The sequence below is a fragment of the Poecilia mexicana genome, unplaced genomic scaffold, assembly GCF_051168715.1.
Source record: "Poecilia mexicana isolate PSO_F unplaced genomic scaffold, ASM5116871v1 scaffold_15, whole genome shotgun sequence".
Taxonomy (NCBI): domain Eukaryota; kingdom Metazoa; phylum Chordata; class Actinopteri; order Cyprinodontiformes; family Poeciliidae; genus Poecilia; species Poecilia mexicana.
Window position 1 is genome coordinate 6,285,679 of NW_028263384.1, and position 13,714 is coordinate 6,299,392.

The 13,714-nt window shown below is 39.4% G+C and overlaps 1 protein-coding gene across 1 annotated transcript; it reads right to left on the reverse strand.

Moving 5' to 3' along the window:
* Nucleotides 1–2,751: 2,751 nt before the first annotated feature.
* eno4 (enolase 4) lies at nucleotides 2,752–12,373 on the reverse strand. The gene is made up of 13 exons (XM_088013219.1): nucleotides 11,808–12,373; nucleotides 9,825–9,953; nucleotides 8,549–8,718; nucleotides 8,128–8,255; nucleotides 7,024–7,193; nucleotides 6,814–6,942; nucleotides 6,488–6,556; nucleotides 5,939–6,103; nucleotides 5,688–5,813; nucleotides 5,165–5,339; nucleotides 4,642–4,703; nucleotides 3,746–3,863; nucleotides 2,752–3,249 (listed from the first exon to the last, which is right to left on the reverse strand). The coding sequence occupies exons 1-13, from the start codon at nucleotides 12,123–12,125 to the stop codon at nucleotides 3,179–3,181; spliced, it is 1,830 nt and encodes a 609-aa protein (XP_087869345.1). The 5' UTR covers nucleotides 12,126–12,373; the 3' UTR covers nucleotides 2,752–3,178.
* Nucleotides 12,374–13,714: the final 1,341 nt, after the last annotated feature.

Sequence of the window (13,714 nt, forward strand, 5' to 3'; positions counted from 1 at the left end):
GATGACGGCAGAATACGACTCACTGAAGGTATTCACTGGAGGAACCTCTTCAGAAGCCAGGATGGGTTTTAGTCCCTGTTGTTTCCACTAAAGGAAAAGGAACTCTAGGAACAAATCTGACAAAAGCAGTTAGGAATACATATTACACATGTATGTATGTGCTCAGGGGTTAGATTTAGGACTATGGTGTGAATTGAGTATGGGTTAGGGTTAGGATAAGGGTAAGGTTTAGGATGTAGAAATGAATGGAAGTCAATGGAAAGTCCTCACAAAAATAGCCACGCAAACATGCATGTGTGTGTCTGTGTGTGTGTGTGTGCGTGCATGTAATCAGTAATTATTACCACCTTTTCAACCACTGAGAATTTTCATAATTACAGAGATCAGACTAAAATATCTGCTGGCTGTTTTGTTACAGTGTCTTTGGCTGGATTTCCCCTCAAAGCTCCAGCTAGTGATGGCTTTTAGTCAGGTTTAGACCAGAGGATCAGCCTGCATCCTTTGAATGCAACAATGGCCAGACTGCTGATTAAACCACGCTGTTAGGCTTTCCTGGTTCAGTTTTGTTTTCCCTGACACCTGCCCAGACTTCCCAGATTCCTGCTCTGGCGAGGAAGTGAAACATGAGAGCTGTGAACTATGACAGATGTCCGTCACCTATTGTGTTGGGCTGTTAATTAAAGCTTTAAGCTTCATTTAGCACTGAGATACAATTTCCTCCCCAACCGATCCACCTAACACAGTTTGTGGACGAATGTAACTGAAGTCTCTCTGACCAGAGTCAGCGGAAGCACGTTTTGGAGTGCACAACAATTATTAGTTTCCTTTTTCTTCCATGCTACAGAAACAATGTTACACAGACACACACACACACACACACACACACACACACACACACACACACACACACACACACACACACTTTATCTGTGGGTGCAAAAGCAGAATATTAGCAGCGTGTCTGTAAAATCAGGGTGAAGGTGTGTGAACAAACAACATACAGAGTGCGCGTTACAGCGGAATAACGTGTAGATTATCCTGGATACCATATTGAAGGACGGCGTTAAACAGTCAACCTTCCTATGACATGAAATGAAACTAAGGTTGTTTGTGTTGGTTTATGTTGCTGCCTCATTAAATCCTCCACGACTAAAGATGTTTTTGTGGCTAAGGCCGTCCTTTAGGCTCAACAGTAAGGCCATATTTAATAACAGCTTTGAGGAGTGACTCTCTACTGTTTCCCTCTTTTATGAGCTGACAACTTGCTTCGTTCTTTCCCTCTGCAATCTACTAAAACCCGCCAGACTTGGTGACTTTAATTATCAGATATACACACGTTTTGATCGAGGCAAAACATACAATTACACGAGCCGTGCTGCTGTGTCCTTTTTTCCCCTCTGCCTGGTTGCCGCTGCCACACCTCTGATCGTCGTTAATCAACACAGCAATGGAATAAATTGTTTTGTTGTTTTTCATTTGTTTTCTTCCCTAATTGCTATAAGGGAACAGCAATTAGGGAGGGTTTTTTTGTGTGTGTGTGTTGTGGGAATACTTAACTTGACCTGTTTAGTCAGTAATTTTATTAACTTTTCCACAACACACAGTGCCTGCCCGCTGTGGGCCCCTCACTCACACACAGCTGTGTGTCCAGCCTTTGCTGGTCTCTGCATATTTTGTTGATTAAAGGTTTGTTCTCTGACATTTACGGCAAAACTGTATAAAAACAGTCAAGAAGTTAAACTGAGTGCAGCCAAAGACGTGTGTAATTTAATTTTATTTAAAAGCCAACCTAACATTTACTGAGAAAGAAGAAGAAAAAAAACAGGTCTTGTTTTACTCAAAGTGCCCAATGAAACAGTTACCCTACCATTATTGAAACATTTCAATTTTAGTCTGTTTGTGGATCTTGCATAACACAATGTTGGACTTTATATAGTTTTTTTCAGCTGCTTCTCCTTCATTTGGATATTTTTCAGTCTATTTTAATATATTTATATTCACAAAACTAATCCAAAGACAAACTGGGCAACTTTCCAATTGTGTGACATCCAATTTTATCTAGATTGACTAATTTCTTCTAATACAGTCAAGTATTAGAAGAAATACTTCTAATCAGATTTTATTTATTCTTCAAGTTAAACAAGGGGGAAATTCAATTAATCATTCAATTCCAATTAAAAGAAAGGATTTGAGTGTGCTTCCCACGCAGAAACATAACATTATGGTTTTAGCAGAGTTCAATCCGCCATATTTGGAGTTTGTGAGACATAGTTCCAAACTGGACAGCAAAACCAATCGTCTCAGGGAAGTTGGTGTCTTTCCTGGGAAACGAGGCGCAGAGCCTTTAGGTGAAGCAAGATGGTGCTGCTAATTCGGCAGAGATGGAACTATTTTAGAACCTGATAATACAGGCAGAAGAGTAAATGCATACCAACAAGACCAAGATTTACATAGGTTGAAAGCAAATTGCTTACTTGGAAGCAACACGCGGGATCCGGAGAACGGTGGTGGAAGGAAATCAGTGAGAGCACACTCAACCCGGAAACCACTAAAACTCAACCACAACTTTAGGAACGGAGGTTCGTCTGGTGTTTCATGAGACAGTGGGACATTATAAAGGTGGGAAATAAGCCAAAGGACTTTTTTTTTTTTTTTGCGCAAGATCCTTCAGCTGAGACGATGAAGCAGAAACTCCAGTTCAGCTGGAAGAAACTCGGGGGGGCGGGGATAAAAATCAAAGAATGCCAAAAATCACTGGAAGCTTTTAAAACTTTATTTTCACCTCAATCATAACATGTTTTTTATCTGCTGCAAAATAAATTCAAAAATTGTTTCCAAAGAGAACTGAACTGCTATTTTCTATCTTCACTCTGCTCTGTTCACTTACAGTTTATTGGCTGTTGATATGCTTGAACATTTTGTGTGGTCTTTCATTGAACACATGAATAAAACAGATGTTTTCCACTCTTGCTTTATCAGAAGTGGTTTGGATTGAGTTTCATATTGAGGCTAAAAAAAATAAATAAATAAATAAAAAGGCTGAAAGAACATTCAGATTAATGCCAACCACTGAGTGAGCTGTATTAGTGCTCACAAGTAACAACAGTAGGAAAACTGGGAACTGATTTGTGTGGCAGGTTTTCAAGGCTTGTTTAAACAGGACAGACTGTTGGCTGAGTCATATGGTTTCCTCTGCTGTAGCCGGCTGCTCCTTTGGCTTCTCGCTGAAGAGCGGCGGTTCCTTACAGACTGGGGACAAGACCAAAATAACAGAATTAGCTAAACATTGCCAATCTTTACTAAACATACACATACACTCTTTTTCTGTTTCTCAGTCAACTCTGAAGTCAGCAAAAAAGTATCAAGACAAACAGTAAATACTGGAAAGCCGTCCTGACTACAGCTGTCTTATGGCTTTTGATTAGACTCACATACTCAATGCTCATTAAACCTCTGGTGTCCCCGCCTGCTTTTCCAGAAATGATGAATGGGAACTTATTTGTCCTCGTATGTAATTAAGTGGCCAATTAACAGATTGAAGGTAGGGGAGGGGGGGGGGTTCTCATTCTTCCACTCTACCCCACACCAATACATGTTTGCATGATTCCTCACACACAGGATCCTTTCACATCCAGCACACAGACAGAAATGTGTTCTCAGGCTCAGACCTCACTTTTCCCTGCTTTGTGAGCGCCTCCTTCTCTGTCTAGCTAAAGAAGTCAGAGAAGAACAGAAAAACACCTACCCAGAAGTCCTTGTTGGGCCAGTTCTTCTTCTATTGATATTAAGCGATTGTATTTAGCCATCGTCTCAGCGCCTCCCAGACCTCCCAGTTTGACATAGTCCAGCCCCAGTCCCACAGCCTGAGGGAGAAGAGAAAGTTTCAGTGAGGTGCAAAGGTTTTCCATCCATCCATCCGTCCGTCCGTCCGTCCGTCCGTCCGTCCGTCCGTCCGTCCGTCCGTCCATTTTCTAACACACTTGTTCCTAGTGGGGTCACGAGGGGTGCTGGTGCCTATCTCCAGCAGGCAAGAGGTGGGGTGTTTTTGTTAATGCAACCACATAGAAATCATACTGAAAAAAAAAAAATCAGTTCCACTTAGGGGGCCCCTTAGTGGCCAAGGGGGTCCCAAACAACCACTTAGTTTGCTTATGCCTCGGGCCCCATAAGAAGACATTTTATTGGATTAGCCCAATGTCCTTCAAAACAATTAGCCAATGAGTCATCACAGTTGATAAATTCATGTCCACCTCGGGCTGGCCGTCTTCCCGAATGTCTGTACGCCGTAAAGTGGCCAAAACTTTTGCAACACTATCTTAAAAATCCCTTTGTATTATTTTATTGTCAAATTTGACCTTTCCGAAAAGCTGATCTTTTTTTTCTGTTATGTTGTAAGACATATTCACCAATATATACAAAAATCTGAATTTATTCTTTAGCTTCACACAATTACAAAAATGAATTGCCTAATGACTGATATTCTGAGTTATTGACATTTACTTGAGTTATTAAACAAACAGTGAAAGGATAATTTATGAATCTGTTCACATTAAATCAAGCTGCTGTTCAGCAGAAAGGTTACAGCGACATAAAATAAAGGAACATGTGACACTGGACACAGAATGAGAGAAGAGAGCTTACTAAGTCTGCAAAGGATCCGTCACTGCTGGATTCACTGAGCATCGTATCCATCACCACTGAACCTGCAGATTAGAATTTAAAGATCCACCCAAAAAGGAAAGAATGATTTTTTTGCAATCCATTGAAAACTTGTAAAGATATATATATATATATATATATATATATATATATATATATATATATATATATATATATATATATGTACGAAATGTTTTCGTGTTGCTAAAAACATCGTGATGAGGGAGCCTTCGATTGCATTTTTTTAAACTTCTGAATCTTGTAAGTGACACACACAGTCGTGTTTTCATGGCTTGTGGGGACTTCCATTGACTTCCATTTATTTTCTAAAGCCTAACCCTAACCCCAACCTTAAAACAGCATTTCCCCTCTTTGGGGCCAAGAAAATGTCCCCAAAGGAGCAATGGTTCCCACAACCCCACAATGTTGATAGAAATCGGTTCCCACTAGGATATAAAAACCTAATATACACACACGCACACACACAACACCTCCCATCTAGTACCTTGGTAGCAGAATGTAGCATGGATGATGTCGCTGACCGTTGTCTCGTTGGCATGTCTGAAGACATAACCATGGACTCCTGGCAGAGCTGGAGCCTGTGCTTTGTGTGTGATGTCAGACAGCAGCGAACATGAAATCCCAATCCTATCGCTGAGTTTCTTCCATTGCTCTGCCTCCTAACAGAAGACACATTAAAGCAGTCACAGGTCACATGTTTGAAGAACCGTTCAGAACTAAATGGTAATTAATAAACATAAAAGCCAGATTTGCACAACAAACAGGCATTTAAAGCACACGTCGGCAAAAATGATCACTATAAATGGAAGACAGATTTGTGTGAAACAAATTACCTTCTGAATGTTATTGTGAGTTATTGATGTTGTGCGTGCATTTTCTGTTTCACCCTCTAACAAAAAGTTTGGGACGTTGGGCAGAAGTATAAAAATGATAACAGCAAACAATTAAAACTGTTTACAGTAATAATCAAGCTAAGTAGGAGATAACTTCAGATGCTTTGAACTCACTTCTCTCCTAAAAGGGTCGATCACGGCCACCACTGCCGGGTATTTGCTGATGAGGTTGTTATACACCTCGATCAATTCATCCGGAGACTTCAGACCTCCTGTTGCTACTTCATACTTTCCCTTAGACTGAAACAAAGCAGATAGGTAATTTATACTGACCTGTGCCCATATAATAAGTAACAGAAAAAATAAATACCCCCAACACTATGGTAGCATTACTATAGTAGTTGGAAAATCTTTGGTTGACTTACATAGTCCACAAGTTTTGGGGCAGCACAGTTCAGAGCCAGAAAGACGTCAACTCCCAGTGGCACTTTAAGGTTGGTGCAGGCATTAGTGATGAGATCCAGAGGCTGATCGGGCCGTTCACAACTCGCTGTGAGCACTCCATTGTGCGACACCGAGGACAGGGTGATCTTGGAGCATTCACACAACCCAACAGCTTTGATGTAAAACTTTTTTACATATCCAGTAGTGGATGACACTAACATGCATATTTAATCTTTGGCTTTGTACAAAAACAGCTTAGATTAAGCTATCACATGAATGGCAAGTACAGTGTGCATGCTTAATAAATTAAATCAAACGATTCTAAGGTTTGATGAGACTAAGACAGCATCATTAGTCTCATGATAGGTGAAGTAGAGGAAGCGTTAAATGTCTTCTCAGACCTTCATGCTTTCTCTGTCATTCTGCATTATATTCATTTGAAGATGACCCATAAAGTGCTCTTTCATGTGCAAATCCTTTACAGAAACTTCAAGTAAAACACATATAATTTATGTAGCAGTGTCTCTCACCCCGCCTTTTCCTGACATGCTCATCAGTCTCATCATCTCCTTCTGTAACTCACAGGCCAACGTGACACTCTGTTGAAGAAGTGTCACGACTTTAAAAGTCGTCACGAAGACGACTTTTAAAAGTGATGTTGGGAAATGTGACAAATGTAGTAAAATGCAGAACATCCACAGCTATCCCTATGCAAAATTCTGACAAATAAAAGTAAGCAATGGGGTAATCACAAAAAAAATTACCTTAGAGACAGCGAACCAGTCCATGACAACTGTTAGCTCACTGCTGTCGGTAAAGGACAAAAAAGGCAAAGTATGGTAGAGCAGATCAACACCTGTTTGACTGGATGTCCCACTTTGGAGATGAGAATAATTTCTTCCAGTAAGCATAGTTTTCCAGGGGATTTCTTCCCACAGCTGAGCAGAGTTATCCAGGGGACAGGAACATGAAAATGTGCCGGTTCCTTAGGCGAAATGAGTTCAACTTTTTGAATGCTTTCAATTTTCTGTAAAAATATCTGTAAAATATTTGTATTTAGTCAAACCTTTTGATTCTTCAGAGCTGATATATATTTGTAAAGAGGCATTCCCTTTATCTTTGCCCCAGATTTAGCTACAGCCAGGGACACCGAGCCGACAGCCATGCCTTCCAGGAGAAGTGGCTCTGGCGGCTCTGGTGGAGGAAATTGCTTCTCGACAACAATGCTCTTTTTGCCTGAAATGTAAAAAAAGGATGAAAAGTTAGTGGCTTTTTTCCCCCTGAAACTAAACATGTCAAGTGTTAGATATGTATCTTTGAGTCCTACATATAAGCTTTAATATTTTTAATCATTCTTGAGGGGTGCTTCCACCAACGGGGTTCAAGCACTTAAGACGGATCAACTGTCTTAAGTACGGTTGACCTGTCATTGGTAAATTTAAACATCCTTTGCCGATTACGTTTTCATTGGCAAAAAGCAACGAAAACATCCAAGGAGATTTGAGAAACTCCTAAAATTGGGTTGAGAATTGTCCAACCAACACATTATTAAAACCCAGAAGCATAGTGGGGAACCAACATTTCTGAGGATAAAATCTGAAAAAAAAAAAAAAAAACCTGCATGAGCAAAATTTGTGATCAGTTAAAAGTTTGATGACATCAATGTCACCAATAACCAGGATTAACAGTAAAAGTAAGAGCATTTTCACAGGCATAATGTGAATGAAACTCAAGGGGTTGGGTCTGGAAAGCTGTACAGCCACAAGAAAACCACTAATCTGTGAGACAACACAGAAAAAGACTATACAGTTTGGAAGGGAGCATAAAGATTAGACTCTAGAGAAGAAGGTCATGTGCTCTGATGAGTCCAGATTTACCCTCTTCCAGAAAGATGAATGCATGAGGATTGTTTGCCAGTGATCTCACATTAGGATTCTTGAAAGAGATGGTTTGTACTTCCTCTGTTTCTCTATGTGATCATGATGCCTCCAAATCTCCTCTGGGATTTGTGGCTGTGGTTGAGTTTTTTCTGTTTTTTTTGGGGGGGGGGTTCAGACTGATTCATAAGGAAAGCATCAAAGCCAGTCCAACATGGCTGCCACCTTGACGGGCACAATTCTAGAACTCCAGCAGCATCTTCAGGGTTACGGTGAGTAACATTTACCTTTACCGGCGCTCTTCTTTTCCTTTGATGGCATTACTGGCGTTGTGCGAGCCGCTGCTTCGAGCTCGCTGGCTTCAGCCTTTAGCTTGTCACGCCTTGCTTTCTCCTCCTCATGGTAGGACCTGAAGAAATCGCTGCCAGGAAATAACACAAATTTAAATGTTGGTGTCAATCGAAACACGACATTTCTAAAACATCTCAGAAACTCTGCGTAGGATTTAGCAGCATTAAAGCAGAGATGTTGTGGACTGCAATGGACAGAATCCAAAATTAGTACGATTCTAGGTTTTAAAACTCCCATTCACTGTTGTCAGGAACACATTAAAGCCCTCAATCAATCCCCTCTTCTCCATCTGGTTATAGACCCCTAAAAATGCCTCCTGTATTTATTATGTTAGTTGTCATTTGAAACAAGTGGAGTCATCACCTCAGCATTTGATCAATTTCAGCTTGATCGCACGGGTTCTGGTTCAGTAGCAGTTTCCTGAACAGTTCATGTATCCACTGAAGAGCGGTCTCCACATGATCAGAGCTCCTCTGACTCTCTTCAGTTCCCACTGGTGCAAAGTGACTTACGACAGCTGCTGATGACATGCTCTGAACGAGAGAATGAACTCGTTCAATAAGCAGAGTTAGGTGTCTTTGATAGTTTTTGGTATTTTAAATAATACAAATAATAATGAAACAGTCATGCTGCCCTTAACATCTAGTTATACATAAATACAATTCATTTCATGGCTGTTCTGGAGATGAACTATGGATGCATAGCTTAGTGAAAAAAGTGGGAAAAAGAAAAATAGCAACAAAATGTTACTGGTGCTCAAAAGTTTGAATGACCAATAGTCTCAGCTCTGATCGACAAGCATCAAGATTGCAAAAACACAACTCAGAGAGCAATTTATGTCCTAATTTGATCTTTGTTACACAACCCCTTTACTTTAACCATTCTTTTGAGCAGTATGGCTTATGATACTGTTCAAAACATAAGCTGTTCTGGCATTTTGTCGGGCCAGATAAAGAAGGACGCCTTCGTAGCGGTCACTCTGCGTGCAGCAGCTGGAGAAGGGCTCGCCTCGGCCAGGGCACCATGTGTGGAGCTGTGATTCCTCTTCTCCCAGGACAGCTGAAGCCAGTCTCAGACTCATTTTCAGTTGGGATATTAGTCACCAGATGCCCAAAACAGTAGAGTGGTAGATGTAGCTTGGATCCAAAGCTCTTTCAAAGATGAAGTCTTTTACTTGGCGAGTAGGGAAGAGGATTTTAATGTGTCTCCCCAGTGAAGTAATGATGCACCAAAAAGGAAGAAAGTATTTTTTATCTCAATCAATTTACACCTTGATTTTGCTTTGACAAGCTTTCTTCCTTAGTTTAAGATGTTTAAAAAAAAAAAAAAAAAAAGTTTATTGGAGTGCATTATGGAATTCAATTTTACCATTCTTTTTTTGTCAAAAGTTCTGTCCTTTATGGCTGGCCTCAACAATATCCTGCTGTGATTAAAACATTAGCAGATTTTAACCTAAATAAATTTACTGAATGTAGAAAAAAAGGAAAATTAAGACTGCAATTTGGGATCAATGGAACAAAGAATAGTGAGATATTATAATTTTGTGACATATTAAAATAATCTAACCTTGTGATTATTTGACAACCAACTTGTTCTTCATCTGTGTGGATGTGGTGGATGACTTCTGAATTATTTTTACCTTTTCTTTGTTACAGACGATGCTGAAAACCTCCACCTCAACGATAAGCTGTCCATTTTCTGAAAAAACCTCTCTTCCTCTCAGATCACTGATCCTTGGTGGAGTAGACAGTTCCAAAAAGAAATTAGCCTGAAGGAAAGTATTTGTTTGAACAAAAATCACCCATGAAGAACGCACAAAAATCTCATATTCAAAGAAAGTTGCTTATTTCTAAAGATTAAAAGCACAGAGAAAAAAATATTTCTCAATTCCAACACTCTCAGACATCTGGTAATCTGACAAGAGGATGTTGCGTTTCTAAAAATGTTTAAATTACATCTAATTTTTTTTTTTTTTTTTTTTTACAAATGACAACAATTAAAACAATATGTATATGAAGGATTTAATGTTCCAGTTTCATGTAAAAATCTTTACTGTTAGTCTGACTATGGCCATATAGTTTTAAAGTCTTTCTTCCTACTGTATGTAGCTTTTGTTTTGATACTAGCATAACAACTGTATTCAGTTAAGAGAAAGTCTAGCATATTTCTAAAGATGAGAACGAAAAATCCAGAAACGTTTTGTTTCTGTTTTGACAGAGATAACCTGAGAACATGCCCCTTTTTACCTGACTTGGAAAGTGAGTTGCTCTCTTCTGACAAAGTTCTCAGCAATAATAATAATAAAAAAAACTCAATAAATAACAGCAAGTTCATTAGTAGCCCACAGCATCATTCTTCCAGAAGGTAAGTTAAAGTGCTTTACAGAGAAAAACAAGAGAGCTGAAGACGGAGCCTATACTTCAACTTATTCCAAATCATTTTTGCATGCTTGCAATACAACAGATATGTAATTTTTTCTGGAAACATGTCATAAGGTCCTTTGCTGCTGAGTATTTCTGAAACAGAGAACAACAGATAATATTACAGGGATTCAGCTTCATAATGAAACATAACAGGTCCCTGTAGTCACTAACAAAAAAAGCAAAAGCAACAGTTCAGCTGTTGAACTTGGCTGTGAAAATGTAAAAATGTTTGGTTATATTAATGACACCTGTGGAAACCAGCAGTGGGGGGAAAAAACAGCTCCAATGCGATTCTATATGTGCTGCAATTTTGACACACATAGCCTTTCCTAAAGAAATTTAACGGGGCCCTGCCAAAGTGTGCCCGTCAGTTGGAAACCAGCATTCTGATGCTAAAAATTAGCATAAATGTTAAAGACAGCTGCAATGTACTCTACAACATGTGGAGAGTCTCAAGCATGTTGAGTAGCATGGACTTATGCCAGTCTATATGCTAAAATTAGTTTATAGGCTAAAATTAGCCAAAATGCCTAAATGCTGGCAGTAGCATGTGGAGCATCACCAGCATGTTGTTTTAATTTGACTTGCTCCATTCAGTATACTAAACATCTCTAATTAATAAGCAAAATAGCTAATAGCTAAACTTTAGGGAAAAGGCTAATGCTAATGCACTAGTGGAGGGAAGTGAAATGCTAATGTTTGTGCTAATGTTAATGAACTTCCAGTTCACGATCCTGAGAGAAAAAAAAACATAAAAAAGGCTAATATTATTGCACTGCCTACGGACGTGCACTGACGTGAGGGGGATACGCTGGCTTTTATTTTGAAACTTTCAGTAAGCTTCAATTTAATTACCACACTAATTCAATGTGTAACAGTGGTTTGTTTAAACCAGTCACATAAAGCCCAAAAAGCAATTACCTGAAGTGAAACATGTGAAGACTTTTATTTTGAAATTTTCAGTAAGCTTCATTTTAAATGGCCACACTAATCCAGTTTCTGTTTATCGCAAGGCAGTCACTGCTCTTCCCTATGTAAAGCTATAACATAAACACTTGATAATTAAACATACTTAGAATAACTCAAACAGTGGTGGCTTTTATCTCCGATTAATTGGCTTTATAATCGGATGGTTTAATCGTAACAGGTGAGTTGTGACCGTTTACCCCTTCAGCGGGGAGAAGAAAACAACCTCCTACCAGGTAGCCGTGAACGTCTGCGGGCTGCCGGAGGAAGAGCTCATTCAGAGCCCTCTCTATTATCGCCGGAACTCCGTTGCTCCGGTAAAACTCGGCAGCTGCGATCCTCATTTTGTGTATGTCCATCTCCTCCAGGCGAGGGCTGCTTAACGCTGATGTAGACTTTTTATTTTCTTTTTCTGTCTTTCTTCTCTTTTTTTTTTTTTTTTTTTGTCCAACCGCTCCCCCCAACACACACAGACAGGTTAGAACTGTTTCAACAGTTTTGATGTTGTGTGTTACCATGGAAACATAATGCACAGGTGACAACGGGCGCATGGGAAGTCGAAGTCAAGTGCTGCGATCGTTTTTCCCTTTTTTTTAAAGAGTCAACGGGGTCAATTATCATTCACAGCAAACTGTAGGTTTGTTTATGAGGCGTGACAAACATAAACAAGGATGTTCTTGTGGACAAGTTACACTCATTAACTCCCTCTGCTGTCTTATACTCTATCCAGCGTCACACATCCACTAAATATTAACTAATACAACAGAATATCAGGAAACTATACCTTTAAGTTATATTCAGCTTCTTTATTCATAGTCTCACTGACATCTGCTGTCTACTGACTGACTGTGGTTTTGTTCATCCATTTAAATTAGTAATCCAATACCTTTGTGTGACAATGCGGTGCAATGTTAGGGAAAATACCATGACTACCAATCACAGCAACAAAAAAAAGAGAATGAATTTAGGGGATATTCCTGGCATAAGGACGCCCCTGCGCGTGGCTTGGAAGGCCTTAACCCCGATTGTTTTTCATTACGGCCGGTGTCAACCCATTACAGTCGGCTATGATTGCTCTGATGCACATCCAACTTCATCACTGATCCCTGCGAGGCCGCCAGGGTCGGCCAGAATTCCTCCCATTATTAGTGATTGTCAACATTGTGCAGGGCCATTAAAAGAACGTGTTTACAATGGAAAGAAGAATGTCCTGGAAATGTCTTGTTTTCTTCCTTTTCTTGCTGCCAAATCAAGGCTTTACAAGCAAATGAAATATAAACATGTTAACATTTTCCTATTATCATTATTATTATTATTATTATTATTATTATTATTATTATTATTATTATTATTATTATTATTATAACACTTTATTTGTCGGAGTGTGCATAAGACTGACATGACACTGTCATAAACATGACATCACTTTTAATGCAAAGTTGTATTAAAGGTTGTATTAAAAGCCCATTAAAAGTGTCATCTTTGCATTAAAAGTGTCATTATTTACCGGATGACACTTCATGACAACAGTCATAAACATTCATAAAGACTCTTTCATCGTCATGACGGGTGATGTCATGTTTATGTCATGTGCACACACCGTCTAATAAAGTGTTAACATTGTTATTACTACTATTGTTGTTGTTATTTTTATTATTAATTAATTAAAGTTAGTTGCCTATTCTTCATTTCTTATGCTGTTGAATAGAAAGGCGTTGGCAGTTTCCTCGCACCCTGTCCAGTGGAAGTGGAAGTCGTTGCTTTAAATTCAACATTTTCTGTCAGGATTAATTTGGCCATGTCATCACGGGACGTCCCTTCTACTTTTTGATCGCAAAAAAGAAAAAGAAAAAATCTCTTGCATTTTTTTTTTTATATATATATATCTGACCCACCTAAAGGCTCTCATTGTAGAATACATATTTATGTCTCGTGGAATTCTGTGATTTTTTTTTTTTTTTACTTTGATCATGTTATTTTCAAAGAGCTGTTGACTGAACAACGCTGGACTGATTGCGGCAAAACGCTCCGCTGACCCGTCCAACCCCCCTCCCCCCCTTCCTCCGCAGTCCGACCTGCTGCCTGCTGTGCTCGGCTCTGTGTGCGGTGAGCCACGGTGATCTGACATGGAGAAAAACTT

Excerpts from the sequence above, each read along its gene's own strand:
- eno4 (XM_088013219.1), bottom strand. The coding sequence starts at position 12,125 with ATGCGCCCGTTGTCACCTGTGCATTATGTTTCCATGGTAACACACAAC. Across the intron at positions 7,194-8,127 it reads AAAGGAAAAGAAGAGCGCCG|GCAAAAAGAGCATTGTTGTC; the intron begins GTAAAGGTAAAT and ends TTTACATTTCAG. Across the intron at positions 3,250-3,745 it reads GGCCCAACAAGGACTTCTGG|TCTGTAAGGAACCGCCGCTC; the intron begins GTAGGTGTTTTT and ends TCTTGTCCCCAG.